This window comes from Alternaria novae-zelandiae, assembly GCF_023758075.1.
Source record: "Alternaria novae-zelandiae strain BMP 2774 chromosome Unknown scaffold_18, whole genome shotgun sequence".
Classification (NCBI taxonomy): Eukaryota; Fungi; Ascomycota; class Dothideomycetes; order Pleosporales; family Pleosporaceae; genus Alternaria; species Alternaria novae-zelandiae.
The window spans coordinates 225,656-241,793 of record NW_026056978.1 but is presented as its reverse complement, the minus strand read 5'-3'; the positions used below and the strand labels follow the sequence as shown (position 1 = coordinate 241,793).

General features: G+C 52.8%; 4 protein-coding genes and 1 non-coding gene across 5 annotated transcripts; 3 read left to right on the top strand and 2 right to left on the bottom strand.

Annotated features, from left to right (window-relative positions):
• Positions 1-447: 447 nt before the first annotated feature.
• On the top strand, positions 448-2,406 carry J4E88_008196 (uncharacterized protein; the record flags this gene model as incomplete). The annotated part of the gene is made up of 5 exons (XM_049401808.1): positions 448-726; positions 776-1,153; positions 1,209-1,251; positions 1,299-2,020; positions 2,071-2,406. The coding sequence occupies 5 exons, from the start codon at positions 448-450 to the stop codon at positions 2,404-2,406; spliced, it is 1,758 nt and encodes a 585-aa protein (XP_049252346.1).
• A 407-nt stretch (positions 2,407-2,813) lies between these two features.
• On the top strand, positions 2,814-2,914 carry J4E88_008195. Its single transcript has one exon. It is a non-coding gene; the product is annotated as a tRNA-Val (tRNA).
• A 1,638-nt stretch (positions 2,915-4,552) lies between these two features.
• J4E88_008194 (uncharacterized protein) lies at positions 4,553-8,513 on the bottom strand (the record flags this gene model as incomplete). Its single annotated transcript, XM_049401807.1, has 2 exons — positions 4,553-5,418; positions 5,468-8,513. The coding sequence occupies 2 exons, from the start codon at positions 8,511-8,513 to the stop codon at positions 4,553-4,555; spliced, it is 3,912 nt and encodes a 1,303-aa protein (XP_049252345.1).
• Positions 8,514-11,339: 2,826 nt separating this feature from the next.
• Positions 11,340-12,597, top strand: J4E88_008193 (uncharacterized protein; the record flags this gene model as incomplete). Its single annotated transcript, XM_049401806.1, has 2 exons — positions 11,340-11,796; positions 11,879-12,597. The coding sequence occupies 2 exons, from the start codon at positions 11,340-11,342 to the stop codon at positions 12,595-12,597; spliced, it is 1,176 nt and encodes a 391-aa protein (XP_049252344.1).
• Positions 12,598-13,828: 1,231 nt separating this feature from the next.
• On the bottom strand, positions 13,829-15,088 carry J4E88_008192 (uncharacterized protein; the record flags this gene model as incomplete). The annotated part of the gene is made up of 1 exon (XM_049401805.1): positions 13,829-15,088. One exon carries the CDS (start codon positions 15,086-15,088, stop codon positions 13,829-13,831), a length of 1,260 nt encoding a protein of 419 aa, XP_049252343.1.
• Between the last annotated feature and the right edge of the window lie 1,050 nt (positions 15,089-16,138).

Below are 16,138 nucleotides of genomic sequence, written 5' to 3'. Positions count from 1 at the left end.
AGCTACTATAAGTATATATAAAAATAACTACTTTAGATAAACTTAGTAAACTACTATTACTAAATATCTTCTCTTTAATATATATAACTAAAGTACTTTTATAAAAAGACTTCTTAGGCTTAAGTATAAAAGACAGAGAAGGTGAGTTGCGTTTTAGTGGCTCTGAGCTAAGGCCGGCGTTAAGGAGAGGTTTGGCCGCTTCGAGGCGTGACCTCGGTACCCCAGCTTTCCCCACAGTTGGGGGCTGGCAGTAGCTGTCGGCTCCGACAAGACACGGCATCCGATGATGCTAACGTCATTCAGGAAGATGGGCGCATGCGTTAAAGCTCGAGTTCTGATTCCTTCTTTGTCTTCTCCCTGCATCGCCAATTGAGGCTTACTATAGGTGAGTTCCTGCATCCGTCCCGACTTCGCGCACAACTGACGTACGCGTAGATATCGCTCAACATGCCTTTCAATCCTCCGTCATGGGTGCCGCAGCTCCCCTTCGACCCGCCAGACTCGATTCCCATCTGCGACTTTATGCTCGATGAGCACTATGGCCGTCACCCGCTCGGCTACTCGAACGACCCCTTCACCTGCGGGTTGACCGGGAAGACATACTCGTGTTTGGATATGCGAGACCGCGTCGAGGCTCTCGCCCGAGGCTTATCAAAGGAGCTTGGCTTCAAGCCCAACGAGGCGACTGAGTGGGACAAGGTCATCGCTGTCTTCTCCGTCAACACGGTAAGCATCTCCAGGTTGATGGATTTACGAGGATACTGACGCTGGCTAGATTGACACGCTTCCATTGGCATGGGCTACCCATCGTCTGGGTGGTATCCAATCGCCCGCCAATGCTGCGTACAGTGCCGCTGAACTCGAATACCAATTGAAGAACTCCGGCGCGAAAGCCCTCTTCACCTGCGTTCCCCTCCTAGACACTGCGCGACAGGCGGCGAAGAACAGCGGCATCCCCGATAATCGCATATACATACTGGAGGTGCCCGAATCGTTTGCTGGCAAGAAAACACCAAAGGGGCTCAAGACGGTCGACGATCTCATCCGTGAGGGCGAGAAGCTTGACCGTCTGCCCAAGTTGGACTGGGAGAAAGGCGACGGAGCTCTGCGGACCGCGTTCCTTTGCTACTCTAGCGGTACTTCAGGACTACCGGTAAGGAGTGATCGTATTGCACGTACGCGCATATATGTTCTAACGTATTATACAGAAAGGTGTCATGATATCGCACAGGAACGTCATCGCCAACACAAGTAAGTATATCCTCATATAGCATCAAAGACTAGCTAACCACAAGCAGTGCAAATCACTACCTACGAGAAGCCGTACAGAGACACGATCATCAACGACGTACGAAATCAGTCCGACTACACCGAGATCGCCCTGGGCCTCTTGCCCATGTCGCACATCTATGGCCTGGTAGTTATCTGCCATGCGAACGTTTACCGTGGAGACGGTGTCGTAGTCCTCCCCAAGTTTGAGTTTGCGTCAACTCTGCAGGCCATCCAAGACTACAAGATCAACTCGTTGTTTTTGGTCCCACCGATCATCATTCTCATGACCAAGAACAAGCCCCTGCTCGACAAATACGACCTCAGCTCCGTCTGGTCCATCTTTACCGGCGCAGCGCCGTTAGGACAAGAGACAGCAGAAGATCTATCCAAGATCTTCCCTTCATGGAAGATCCGACAAGGATATGGTCTCACAGAGACATGCACTGTCGTCTCCTCGTCTTCTCCCGATGATATCTGGTTCGGCTCCTCCGGTTCCCTGCTGCCTAGCATCGAGTGCAAGATCGTTACTATTGAGGGCACCGAGATTACTGGCTACGACCAGCCTGGCGAGTTGCTAGTCAAGTCTCCTTCAGTCGTGTTGGGCTATCTGAACAACGACAAGGCCAACAAGGAAACGTTCCAAGATGGGTACATGCGCACCGGAGATGAGGCTGTCTTCAAGAAGGGAGCGAATGGCCACGAACACGTCTTCATCGTTGATCGTATCAAGGAACTCATCAAGGTTCAGGTAGGGCCTCTACTCCCTGTGAAGAAAGTTTGAAACTAACAACATCCTAGGGCCACCAAGTCGCACCTGCAGAGCTCGAAGCGCATCTTCTAACGCATCCCGCCGTAAACGACTGCGCCGTCATCCAAATCCCCAATGAGAAGACCGGAGAGGTACCGAAAGCTTTCGTCGTCAAATCACCGTCAGTCGGTCTGGAAGAGAACGACCGCGTCCTCGCTCGCGAGATTCAGAAGCACGTTGAAGAACACAAGGCGCGATACAAGTGGATCAGCGGTGGTATTGAGTTCATCGATGAGATTCCGAAGTCGCCGTCTGGAAAGATTCTGCGACGGTTGCTGAGGGACAAAGAGAAGGAGAAGAGGAGATTAGCAGGCAGCAAGCTCTAGACACTTTTACTAGTGAGGGGTTGTTGTTGTTCTTGCGATGCCTGTTGTGAGTTGTTTCCGCGTCCCTGTTCGCGATATCAGATACCGTTATAAGTCAATATATTCGAGTAGCCACAACCACCTGTTCTACATCCTGTCAATATAACCTGATGCAGTGAGGATGTATACTAATGTAAGCTCCAATGAAGACTCGTTGCACCTCGTATCAGGGTGCTTCTGTAGTAAGCTGATAGCTCCCCACTCGGCCAAGTGGGTATAGCTCCAGCAGCTGCCCACATTCAACCCCCCCCCCCCTTTTTGCCCTAGCGAAGGCACATTTTCAGGTCCATCAAGTCCCTCAATTTGGCTACCAGCGCTTCCGGAACAACTACATAATTCTTGTAATTTTTCCAGTTGCTATAAAACAGGGCTCGTTGGTGTAGTTGGTTATCACGTCAGTCTAACAAGGGGCCTCAAAAGCCACCAGTTAGGACACTGAAGGTCCGGAGTTCAAACCTCCGATGAGTCAAGAGGATCTACAGGTTCTGTAGTGCATTCGTTTTTTGTTGCGGGTTAGGGCAGTGAATAGGCGTGGGCGGATCTGGACTTTTGTTTCTGGAAGATTTCGAGTTGGCGAATGAAGACCCGTATTTCACTCCAAAATACCTAAATCTATGCTTCAGAGGGACACATCACGTTATTTCAGAATCCTGTCCATTCAATTTTGAAGGATGTGTTCGTTGGCAGGGGTGGGGAAGAAAAGGCGAAACTTCGGCACACGAACTTCGGGAACGCGATGCAGCGAGCCTTATACAACGCAGCCGCTCGTGCAATTTAGAAGCTACAAAGTAAAGCTACCTACTGCAGGCTACAGCACACATTCAAAGGGATTGATAAAGTATTCTATATGCATGTAGTAGGCAAGACAATCTTTTGTGATAGGAACGTTATACGAGCCACGTCTGTAGGATATTCAACCATCGCATTAACGTAACATATACCTCAGACAATTAGAGGCACGCTTCCATCTTCAGTGCATCGCTGGATTCATGTTGTAGTTCAATTTCCTATGTTCAAAAAAAAAGTTGGGTGTGTCTAACATGATCGAAACCAAAAAAGCTTCATTCTCCACCAACACCCCACCACGCAAACCACCACGTCTCCCTACACTACCCAGGGCCTCTACGGATCCAAAAAGAGAGGTCTTGCCCGGAATCGAACCGGGGTTGCCGGAAGACACTGATTTTGAGATCAGAATCCGGAGTGATAACCGCTACCTGGATGGTTATTAGCGGGGGCAAGTTGGTAAGTGAGGAAGAGGATCTACGCACACTACAAAACCGATTGTAAGCGAGTTGCTTGACTGATTGATGGTGCGATGGAAAATGATACGGTTTATATTAATGGGCTAAGCAATGCGAAACGGACTTGGTGGTTTGCATGGTTGGGCCGTGGTGGGGCTGCGGTGAGAATTTGCTGGAAAGTGGTGCGAGGACGCCGAAGTATGCCGGGATCGGGGGGCACAGCTTTACTCGCATTACAACATCACATGCAGATTGATCGAGTATCATAGATAGCGGTAATGATTGTAGGATTCTTCACAAACTACCAACTTGGATCATTGCCCCTGAGGCTAACCCCTGCCCATCCCCCACCAAGTAGCGAGTGAATATCGCCCAGGCTACACCTCCAACCAAGACAAAGTGGATATAGAACGCTCGTGCAAAGGAAAAACAAGCAAGGGAATAAAGGTCGCTCAAAGACCACGAGGTAAAGGTAGCGAGAGGGGTATCAATGGTGCGCAGCAGCGAAAGCCGGCCGAGAGAAGAAACATTACAATAGGCGGTACGAGTGATAAGATGCGCGCGAGCACAACCGCTTTCTAGCCTTGCAGTCAGGCCCCTAGGGTTTGTTGAGCGAGTGGGAGAATACAAAAGGTGGGTCGAAGTAGAGTGACGGTAGGAAAGATGCAGACGAGGTATATGGGGCCTCCGCACAATGACGTTGAGTCGTATGGGTCGTTGCCCTAGTAGTGAGAGAATAAGACGGTACAAGCGAAAGATGGAAGACGTTCGAAAGACAAATGGGCGACAGGCGGTGGAAGACATCCGAGCGACCGTAAAGCATGCCCGTCACACGTGAGCGAGTCGTAAGTGCAGTGCGTTGTTTAGAAACCACGGAAAGGATCGTTAGCGTCGAAGTCGAAGAGACCGCCGCCTCGGTTCGACTGGTCGCGCGTGCTCGCGCTCCACTGGCTGCTGCCACGTCGGCGACGGTGCTGCATGTGCGGTGCTCGTCCGCCGTAGCTGCTCAGCTGCTTGGGGTCGCCGAGAGCGTTGTCGATGAAGGCTTCCATGCGGACTGTGCCCATGGTGTCGAAGAAGTGTTGACGAGTCGATGTGCTGGCTTCCGAGGTTCGCGAACTCATGGCGCCGCTGTTGGGATTGTAGACTGACGAAGGTACTGATGGTGGTACGCCGGCACTGTACATATCAGATGATACGTTGGAGTAGACCGATGGTACATGCTGGTGCGAGAAACTACGGAAGGGAACAGTTGGAGGAGGTGCGCTTGGTCCTGTAGAACTCCTCTTCCTGCCGTGTTGTGGCCCACGAGGAATAGTGGGAGGGCTGGCAGAGTCTGGCATAGCCGTTTCGAATCCAGCGAGAGATGGCAAGCTAGGCATTGGCTCATCTTGAGCCGCGTAACGCGCCATGACTGGGTTGGTCCTTCCCTTGGCGAGACGCACAGAGTCCTGAACACGACTACGGCGGAGTGTCGCACCTTGTTGACGTTGGAGTGTTTCGTCGACCGGCGGAGGTACCGGTGGCAAAGAAGTCAGATCTGGCATGGGTGCGCTCGAATGGGCGAGGAAAGAAAGGGCCGTCAGCCAAAGGTAATGCCTTTCGCGGGACGATGTGGTGAATTTGAGTGCGCGAGCAGGAGTAAGGATGAGGATAGATCGGTTGAAGAGTGTCTCGTTCTTCGGGGCAGGACAGGTGTCGGCGACATCGAGAACAGATTGGATGACGACTAGTGGTGTGTTAGTAGATGGAAAGTAACATGAACTCGAGAGACTTACGCTTGCGACCACTCTTACCCATCAACGCAGAACCAGTCGTTGGCTGTTTGCTACTCCACAAGATGGCTCTTTCATATGGAGAGATCCAGACCCAACGCTTGTGCCTCACACCATGGCTAGCCAAAGAAGCCTCCTCTGCTGCTCGACTGACATCCACCGGCGTGTCAGGGCCACCAAAGGTCTTCCTCTTGCGCACGTACTTCCACATGAACTCTCCAATCATGGCTGCAGCGATCGCATCGACGACACTAGTGTGCGAGACAGAAGTGTTGGTAGATCCGTTGGCTGTGTAGCTTGTCGCTGCGGTTGCATTTGATAGTTGGTGTCGGTGGCGGAAGCCACTTGCGCTGGCAATGTCGCTCGGTAGTGGAGGGATCGAAGATGTGTCGGCAATGCTCGGAGTCGCAGGGAGTGTGGGTGATCTGCTACGAGAGCGTGCGCCCTTGGAGACAGGAGCAGCAGATCGCACCTTGCGTAGGCTATCTTTCCGCTGATGCTTCACGCCATATGGACGGCGACCAGCGTACGAGCCACTATTGCGAGGTGTTGGGCTTTGCGAACCTTCGCTCTTGCTCACTGGCTTGTTGCGGGAGCTGGATCGAGTGGGAACCGGGAAGGGTGGCTTGGGAATGTTGTGCGCTGCGGTTCCGCTGTGGATCATGGCAGATCGTCGGATGCTGGGCTGGCGGCCGATAGAGTTACGCTGTGCCTTGCCAACTCTAGAGGGTTTCTCCATCGAGCTACGCTTAGAAGCTATAGATACACTGTTGACAGAATCCTCCGATGGCCTAGGCATGGGCGTTGATTCCTTGTCTTCAGGAACAGGGGTAGGCGGGTTCACTGGCCGTCCGCTCTTAGCATTACGCGACGAAAGCATTGGGGTAGAGAACTGTGGGCTCCTATAGTCGTCGTCGCTCAGGTCCGCGTCGTCATCCTCTTCATCAGACGAAGGGCCGTCGAAACCGGCGAAAAGGCTGCTTGTTCGGAAGGGTCGGTTGAGCATGTCTGAATGGAGCTGGCGTGACAAAGGTCCGTTGTCGTTGTTTCCTGGGTAACGATTCTCAACCTTCTTCTCGGCAGCCTTCTCAAGACGGGTAATGAAGTCCTGGCGAGACGTGGCCTTGAGAGTTGAGTTCTCGGCATCGCTAGAATCCTTCTTAATTGTCTTGACGTGATCTGCCTCAGGCGTTCCAGGCTTGGAGGTTATAGCAGAAGGAAGGAGATGCGCAGGAAGCTTCACAGCTCTTTGGTCAATCCTAATTGGCTCAGTCTGCATGGCAGTAGAAGTCATTGGAGCTACCAGGTCGCCGGTGGTTTGAGTCGAGACAGTCTTGGTTCCTGGAGGAAGGATAGGGGCCTTGGGCGACGAAGGAGCAGATGTAGGAGCATGGATAGCAATAGAAGGGATTGTTATCGGCGCTGGCGGTGGCGCTCTGGTAGGCTTTTCTGGTACTACTTCAGGCTCGATCGGCGAGTCTGTCTGCGTTGCCGTAGACACGAGCTCAGTTTGGTAGACTGGTGACAAGGGTGCTTTGTCAGATGGCTGAGGAATCCTAGGCGTAGGTGGCGGACTGAGAGGCTGTTCGATTGTCTGTACCGAGCTTGAGGTCGTTGTGCAAATTTCAGGGCTGGCTTGGACCGGCGGGCTGGAAGTCAAGGGTACTGAAACACGCTTCCGACTTTGGTTGGCCTCAACCTCAGCAGCAGTAGATGGGAAATCGTTCGACTTTGTCTGGACCGATGGCTCAATAGTTTGCGACGTCGCTTCCACCATGACCAACTTGGCGGGTGATGGTGGAGGCGACGGCTGCACACCGGTATCGACATAGACTGGTCGTGTTGGAGGGAAAACGAGAGTAATATCGCGAGGCGTCAATGTTACTGACGATTGAACCGTTTCATATGACGACTTCCGCGGCTCGGTATCATCGGCAGCCATGACAGGGCTATCCCATGTAACTTGCTGGGTATCGCTGCTTAATCCTAGAATGCGCTTTGCTTTTTCGTCAGGTAACATCGATTGTCGCGACTCGCGGACTCTTCGAGCGCGCATTTCATTTTCAGGGAAGTCGTCCGAGTCAAGCTCCAGATCATCCAACTCTTCCTCTTCTTCATCGAATGTGAGCTCGTCTGCAAGACTAAGACCGTTGCCTCTGCCATATCCATCAGAGCTCATCAATGACATCCGGTAGCTGCGTCCAATGCTCTTGTAGCTGCTGTTACTTCTGTTCCTGGAATGACGTCCAAGACGTGTGGATGACCTTCGCTGTGGCGATGAACGTACGCTTCCTGCGTCGCTCTCCGGTATACCAGTGTCCTTGCTCGGGTCTTCTGCCTCACTTTCGACACCAGCCTCCTCATTGGCAGCTTCTTCCTGGATAGCGATCTCGTCCAAAAGCATCCTCAAGCGGGTCTCTGACACATGAACACGTCGCTCCAGAATTCGTTTTTCTCCCGCCCACTCTTCTTTTTCGCGAGCCCACATGTCGTGCACCTTGGTAGAGTCGTCATCTTGGCTTCTTGTCCTCTTTTCTGCTGCAGCGAGTTTCTCTCGCAAGTCGGCATTGGTCTCCTTGAACTTGTCTCTTTCACCTGCAATCTCTTCTAATGCAGCAAGTGTTTCGGTCTCGAAGTGCTGGAGCTGGCGTTTGACGGCTTTGCTTTCCTTGTTGGACGAGGAAAGCTGTTTGGCAAGGGCGTCGTTTTCGGATCGCGCGGTGTCTAGGTTTGTCTCCAGATCATCGATGAACCTGTGTTTCGAATCAAGTTCCCGGCGTAGATTCAAGATCTCCGAGACTAGATTGGCATGCAAGGTTGGAGTAAAGCGGCGCGGATCCAGAACTGAGATACTCTCGTCGTTGGCAGCATCGTCCCAACTGGAACTGTTGTCGTGTGGAAGTGGAGGAGGTGAACTGGGAACATCGCTTCCTGGTGTTTCGTGTGTTGAGGTTCTTCGGGATAAGGAACTGTATGGAGTTCCAGCGGGGGTGGGAAGCGGGTGGTTGGTCAGGAAGGTTTCCTGGTCGGAAAAGTAGTCGGTAGCCATGTCGGGCGTATTGTCTAGGCCAGGAAAGTATATTATATAGTAGGGTGTTCAGAACCACAACGAAGTGGTGCTGTAGGTACGTATAGCTTAACACATGCCTGCAATAGAGTCAGAATATGTCAATGGCTTGTCTCCTGTTGCCGTAGCCAGGCATGTCTTTGTGGAGTCTCTGTCGTCGCGCTTCCACAACTGATTGTTGTAACGATGGCGATTGTATCGACCACCAATAATAGACCTGGCAATGGTTCACGTACCGGTCGAGTCGTTCGTACTGCGATCGGGTATAGAATGCTAGTTACGCGGGATAGCAGGAGTTGTCCTCAAGGATAGTGGATAGCGTCGGGTCGGATTACGTGGGGTAGATATATCGACGGTACGGCAGCGTTCGGATGGTCTCGATACTGCAGTAGGAGGTCAGTACCAAATGGCTTCCAAGCAAAGAGTCCTGTCGTAACGAATAGGTCCAGTCACGAATCAATGGCGCGTACTTACGGTTCAAAGGAATGACGTGATAATGGTGGAAGTCGATAGATGGAGAAACGTGCTCAACTCATTCCATACATACGATGCAAATGAGATGAAGAAAGCGACTAATGGCGCGTGCTAAAACACTTTTGATGGCAAGAAAAGAACTGTCAAGCAACGGGCAGCGGGCCCTACGAGAATGATACCCGTGTGTCGTCAACGGCACGGAGCGTAGGGAGGAGAAGGAGGGACAGGCACAACTTGAGCATGAAATCGCTGTGATCGCCCATGCATCAGCTAGGATCCCGGAACGCAGGCACAAGTCCGCACAGTCCAAGAGGAGGCGGGACTATGGCCAAAGGCACGAATAGGATTCCTGGGATCAATCAAACCCCATCTGTGCCTGCTCAAATTTGTTTCGATGTCCGAGTCCATCTGCTTATGCACATCTCCGCACTAGCGAGCACAAGTATCCCTGCATGCAGGCTGAGCCGAGGGTCCCCTGGACTACAGGGACACTATTGGCTCAGACCATCCGCTTTCCGCTTTTCAGCCAAGCGTCATTGGCTGCGCATTTAGGTCCAACGTTCCCTTAAATGCGTCCCGCGACGACGGCCAATACCTTAGCGAGGTGAAGGAAATGACCCGACAAGGGGTAGGTGGTAACGAATGCGGGTGGCAGTAACGGTGTTGACGAAGGGGGTGTGACAGATGCGCGAGAGGAGCAGCATCAGCAGATGTGAGGTGCAAGTTCATACGACCCTGGGCGCAGCTGGCTTCAGACGAATGTTGCGTGGACGGTAATTTGCTAGATGGATATTATCGCCGTCCAAAGCTCCGCGTATGCCTTGCCCTATCAGTGATTCTGGACGCCTCCGGCGTAGTCTGGCGTTGTTGATGAGCTGTGATTCAGGGTTTCAGCCTCTGCCCACGCCGCAAACTTGGCCCACTGTGGAAAGCTTTGGACCAAGTGGCACGTTCGTGTCCCGGTCCGAGCTATCAAACTCTCGATGGCGCCCAACGCTCCGGTGCGCCAGTGCGGTACCGTTAGGTTATAGCAATCGCCTGTAATTAGAACATCGATCTTGAGACTTTGATCACGTTTCGGTCTGGCAATCCCATGCCTGTTGGAAGCCTCAAAAAGGAGGCATATATAGATTGCCATACTGGTAGGCAGTTGCATGAATGAGCAGCCTTATCCTGTACTGCCGAGTCAGGTGAGAGTCAAGCAGAGGTAGTCGACTTCCTACTTTGAGACGAAAGGATTCATCCGTGCGCTCTTGGCGGTGCAAAGGAGCCGAACTCGAGTCCAGATCGACGACGCAATTCTACAAGTTGAAAGTAATGGAAACCTCAGCCTCAGAGTTCTTTTTGTGAGATGCTTAGTTATCATGCCAGAGTGTATTTGTAGCAGTCCTCAGTCATGGTCAGTCGGGTAGTCGAGTAAGGAGTTCGGCACATGTGAAAGTTGAGGATCGCAGGCCGTCTTCTTACCCCAACAAATCGAGAGCAAGATCCGCGCTACCATGACGTTTGATCTCTGGCCAGGCTGAGCCTGTCGAATGGGCAATCCCCCGCGGACGGGAAGGATACAGTTTGAAGGCGTCGCGCGACGTGCAAGTGGCATCCTGAACGCGATCGATTGACGTTTCGTTGAACGCCTCCAAATAAACAGCCTTGCCGTGTGGTGGAATTGCTCGCAACCATCATTCTGAATCGATACTTCGCCGATGGGGTTCACGAATAATGGACCACGAGTGTGACAAGGAGTACTTGGTCCACCAGCGGAGAGTGGGCCTGATGTGCGGACAGCTGAGGGCGCAATACGGCGGCCTGGCAATCAGCAGAACATTCCATGATTCCACCCGACACGCGACATAACAAGCTCACGATCCAACTGTCGCACAATGTATGCCTCGTCAGGTGTCAGTCGGTATTGCTCGGCCCTACTGGAACTCGTGGTCGTCTCAGAAAAGCAAATAGGAGATTTGCGTCGTAATCGGCTACAGCGCCCTGAACCTTCGGCGTCGACGAGAAGCTTAGACGATATAGCATGACGCGGAAGCGCCGGTGCCGGCTGGCCCTATTTTAGCGTGCCCCTCTCGTTGTCCTGCGCCATCCCTTCTTGCTTTGCACTGCTAGCTTGTAGGCGGGTGGCTGGTGGTGCCCTCTGACTGGGTTGTCTGCTCGACCGCAGGCAGCCAGTGATTGCAAGTTCAGACGTCAGGGTTCCCGAAGCCAGCAGCCCCGCCATCGCGTGACTAAGCGACTATCCGCCGAAAATTCGAGCAGACAGTCACAGCGAGCATATCGTGATATTTGCGACAACAGTTGTGAATTTCTCGAAACAACACAGGCGACATGGCGCAAACAGATCAAAATGGCCCACCGGCGGCGTCTGCAGATTTGCCACCGGCGATGGCTGGTGTCAAGTCGAAAAAAGTAGACGATTTGCTGAAAGAGATGAACCGTATGCCAATCTTCATGACCAGTCTAGATGAAACAGATGGCGAAGGAGGCGAGAACATGGCGCTCGAGGCGTTGAAAGCGATGGCGTACGAGGGAACCCGTGCCGAGATCGCTGAGAACTTCCGGCAACAAGGCAACGAATGTGCGCGGGCAAAGCAATGGACAGACGCGAAAGAGTTCTACGATAAGGCAATAGCGGCGCTCAAAGGTCCACAAACAAACCCTGATCCAGACGCGGAAGGTCCGGACGTTATTCCCGTAGAGCTTGACGAGAAGGAGGAGGCGGAGAAGGAAAGAGCGATTGCAGAGGCCGTCTATGTCAACCGAGCATTATGCAATTTGGAGAAGAGTGAGTTTGCAAGCACACCCTGAAGACAGGCATTATGGCTTCTTCACCAAAGTTTCGACTCTGGTCTGCTGACACGCGGCAGAAAACTATCGCTCTTGCATTCAAGATTGCGTATCAACGCTCAAGATCAACCCCGCAAACGTCAAAGCCTTCTACAGATCAGCCACTGCTGGTCTAGCACTAGACAAGTTACAGGAAGCAGCCTGGGCTTGCGACAGAGGTCTGGCCCTAGATGCCAACAACGCCCCTCTCAAGGCCCTCAAAACCAAGATCGATGCTCGGAAGCAGTACATAGAATCCGTCGAGAAGGCGCGTCGCGAACGAGAAGAAAAGGCTGCATCAGAGCGGTTAACACTCAAACTCGCCTTGAGGAGCCGGAATATCCTTACGCGGAGCACGGAGAAGCCCCCAGATCTGGAAGACGCCACTGTCAAGCTGGAGAATAGTCTGGATCCTTCCTCAACACTCACGGTGCCAGTCATACTGCTGTATCCCATGCACTCGCAGTCCGACTTCATCAAGGCGTTCTCGGAGAAAGAGAAGCTAGACGAACATCTCGAATACATTTTCCCGCTGCCATGGGATGAGAAGCACGAGTACACCATCGACAACGTAGAGTCCTACATGGAAACTGCAGCCGGCGGCCTCATCAAAGTAGGAAAGAAGATGAGCCTAGGCAAAGTACTTGGAAGCGGAAAGCCAGAGATCGTCGACGGCCTGGTAACGATAAGCGTGATACCAAAGGACAAGGCAGCTGGTTGGATAGAAGAGTTCAAGAAGCGGAAAGGAAAGACGGCATAAGTGGGTTCAACGCACATGCTCGGCAATCCCGAGGAGCGCATCAAATAGAACCGCTCACCGGACCGAACGATGACGATGTCTAGACGAATCGACGATATGAATGAACAGACACATGCAAAAAGCTACGGGCACCAAGTGCCAACCCCTCACATCACCGTCCGCTCTAATCAATTCCACAAAATCTCCGTGGCCTCCGTACATGATCGCTGACGTACCTCCCGCACCGACCATCCACAACGTGCATCGCGTACAGTATCCCCGCCAAATCACTGCCCTGACCCGTGCTGTCCTGTCCGAGGAGCTCATCGGGCAAACCGGCTATATCAAACCACTTTTATGAAGTCGACACCAACTTCGCCCAAATAGTATACAGAGGCTAAATAGGACTCTGACCACCTTCCAGATCGTGTTCCGCCCGTACCCTCCAGCCCGGTAACGGGATGCATGCACGAACGAACGCATCGAGGTGCATTGGTTTCTGCATGCGCAAGAACGACTGGCAGCGGCTACGTGCAGCAAAGTTTCACTTAGATAACGTTGTCCCGGTGCTTGCCCCGATTTATGTTACTGTATATGATTTGCCCTGCAGCCACACCATCGCGTACCGCATTAAGCAGGCGTTCGCACGGCTCGCTTATGCAAGGTACATCTTTTGTCCCATGGTTCAACACGTTGCGCGGCTGCAGGCTGGCTGAGAAATAGCTGGTGGGGTCGGAGCTAGGGGATGTCGCATTTTAGCCGTCGGTGCGTTGTTGGGGCCCGGACGTGCCATTGGCGGTAATATCGAGGAATGATAATGAGGGGTTGGACCAATCACCACGACAGCACGAAGGAATTTTATCTAATGCTTTGGATTTTTATGTTGGGAAAATACATTGATGTGATGTGCTGCAGGAAGTGCCTGTACCGTCGCCAAACAGGGTCTGACAACGTCATCCGCCGACAGATAGGAAACATGGGCCCGGGGGTAAATTGTACAAAATGAACCTTCACCACATATGATAGCCATCCAACGCCCGGTCGCCATGGTAATTCCGCTCGAGTGAAAGCAATCGCTAGGTCTACTGGAAGGTTGCCGGAGCAATCTGAATGTGAACATGAGGCCGATAACATGAGAATATTAGAACCTGACAGAAGCCAACAGTTCTGATACCCGAAGTGGTTGGATCGCAAGGTACATGTAATGTGTAGTATGCTGCGAGATGGTATCTGGGGCATCTGGAGTACTGAGCTACTCCTGCACGTAGAGCTTGTCCTTTCGCACCATCGCTTCCTTCAGGTCATGCCAGGCCATTCTGCTCATGAACCTATCGGCACCATGATGGTACTTCTCGGGCTCCCGCACCACTTCGTCGGCCTTGATCTGTTCCAGGTAACCCAAAAACCTGACGTCGGTACGGCCCAGTTGCCGACGTCCGCCAAAGTACATTGTGACCTTGCGGAGCTTGGCGTTGCGGAGGATGCGGAGGCAGTTCGCCAGGTAGTCATCGTTCAGATAGCGGCGCTCCTCGTTGGAGCGGACATAGGGTGTGTCCTTTGGGCGTGCGTCATCGAAGACGAACTTGACATCGCGAAGGTATTGAATGTTCTCGGGGCCGATCATTCTGAGGAAGTGCAGTACGTCCTGGTAACCGATCTCCTTGGGTACCGGCTCCCAGTAGGGTCCTCGAGTATCGTAGTGTCGGTGGAAGGAGAATGTGTTCTCGCCGTATAAGATCGAACAGCCTTCGTTATGCACCAGCTTACAGGTCCTGAGGAACTGACCAGACTTGGTTAGGCTTTCCTTGGGGTCGATGGCCGTCATCGGAATCCTGAGCTTCGAGGTCTTTTCCTTGCGAGCGAAAAGGTACCGATAGATAGTGTTCCTTAGCTCGGGCGGCAGATCCGTGAAACCTACGCTGCCTACCGCGGACTTTCCGGCTGGCTGCGGACCTGTAACACGGGACTTGTTCGATTTGCCTGGCTGCATCTCGTGTAGTTTGCCCTGCTCGTTGGTCTGTAGGATGGTGCTGTCGAGCTTGACGAAGAGTGGACCGTGGAAGCCTAGCGGGACGTTGAACTGCAAGGTCATGGGCGGCTTCTTCGGAGCACTCCGATGAAAGGCGCCGGCATCCTCATTGTCGGTGAGGTCATCGAGCTCCTGGCGGTAGACAACGGGTTCTAGACGCGGAGACGGAGGTGAGGGACTGCGCTTGCGCTTCAGTGCGCCCTTTTTCTTCTTGTCTGAACGGCTGCGCGGGTCCATATCGTCCTCTTCCTCCTCGTCGCTCAACTCGCTCAACTCACTCTCGGTCAAGGCGTCAAAGTCGGCGTCTTCGAAATCGACGTAGCCTGCCACTTTCTGAATCTTGCCTGCGCTCTTTCGAACCGGACGGCCTGTCTTCTGGTTGTACTGCGTGATCTTGGAAGGGCTGCCTAGCTCCGGACTCGAGTCGCGACTCTTCGGTGTTGTTGGAGGAGGCAGGCTCGGTGTCTTGAGTTTGGGCGCCATGATGTGATTCTTATATGCGGACACCTTGCTAGTTGAGGCTGTTAGCGGTGTAAGAAACGGTCACGCTTGGCCGTTGGATGACCGCTGTTAGAAGCAGAGGGAGAGGTAGAGGTTGCGGCTGCGGTCAAGATGGGGCTGATGCAGTAGACGCGGGGTCAGTAAACAGAGAAAGCGCGTCTAAGGCAGTGACGGTCGTTGCCACGCGCGCTTTCCAGGCTAAGGACTGTTACTAGTAGCCTTGGCAGTAGGCTGGAGGAGGTGAGAGCAGTGTCCTCCATCCATGCTCAGAAGTTCTGGTGATCCCACCTGGAGACTGGGTGCAGGCTGTCACATGTCTTTCGTGCACGAAGCTCGAGACGGCACGTTGAAGACACTGATCAGAAATGGATCACAGTCTGTGTGTGAAGAAGCTGCCAAGTGGTACTGTCGTGAGTCCGTCAGGGTCTCTCAGGGTCAGGGTAAAGGTGAGTGGAAAGCGTGTCCAGCCGTGTTATCTAGCAGGAGCAAAACTCAGTTCCGCGTTCGGCTTCTCGATTAGCAGTTACGCATGCTGAGAGTTAAAGTGAACCGCTGTTGCTTCGCCTGCTTATGTGAAGGTGTAGAGTCAATATAGTCGACGTCATACTGAGGTGTGGCACATTCATGGTGAGTAATTCTTATGAGCAACAAGACGTGGTGACAATAACGATTACATTGAAATGCTACATACAAGGTGACGACAGCGGGATTGACTGAAGGCACTATACATTTCGTGCTCCAGACCGTACCGCGCCGGACACATCACAGCAGCATCAACAGATGCTTCCTACGTAACGAGCCGATCATAGATTTTTTCGTCCCCCTAGGTGGTGGGTGCCGGGGCGTGTCAACAGCTCCCACATCGGCCAGCTTGCGCCAGCCAAGTGAGGATGCAGCTGAGTTGAAAGCAGTCATATCATCTCGGGTTTAGTTACGTGAAGAAAAGAAGAGAGGACGCGAGACGGAAGCGTCGATGTTTTACCGCCGGAGAACGGAGAAACGGCGCCGAGGCCTTGACCCCTGCCAGTGCCG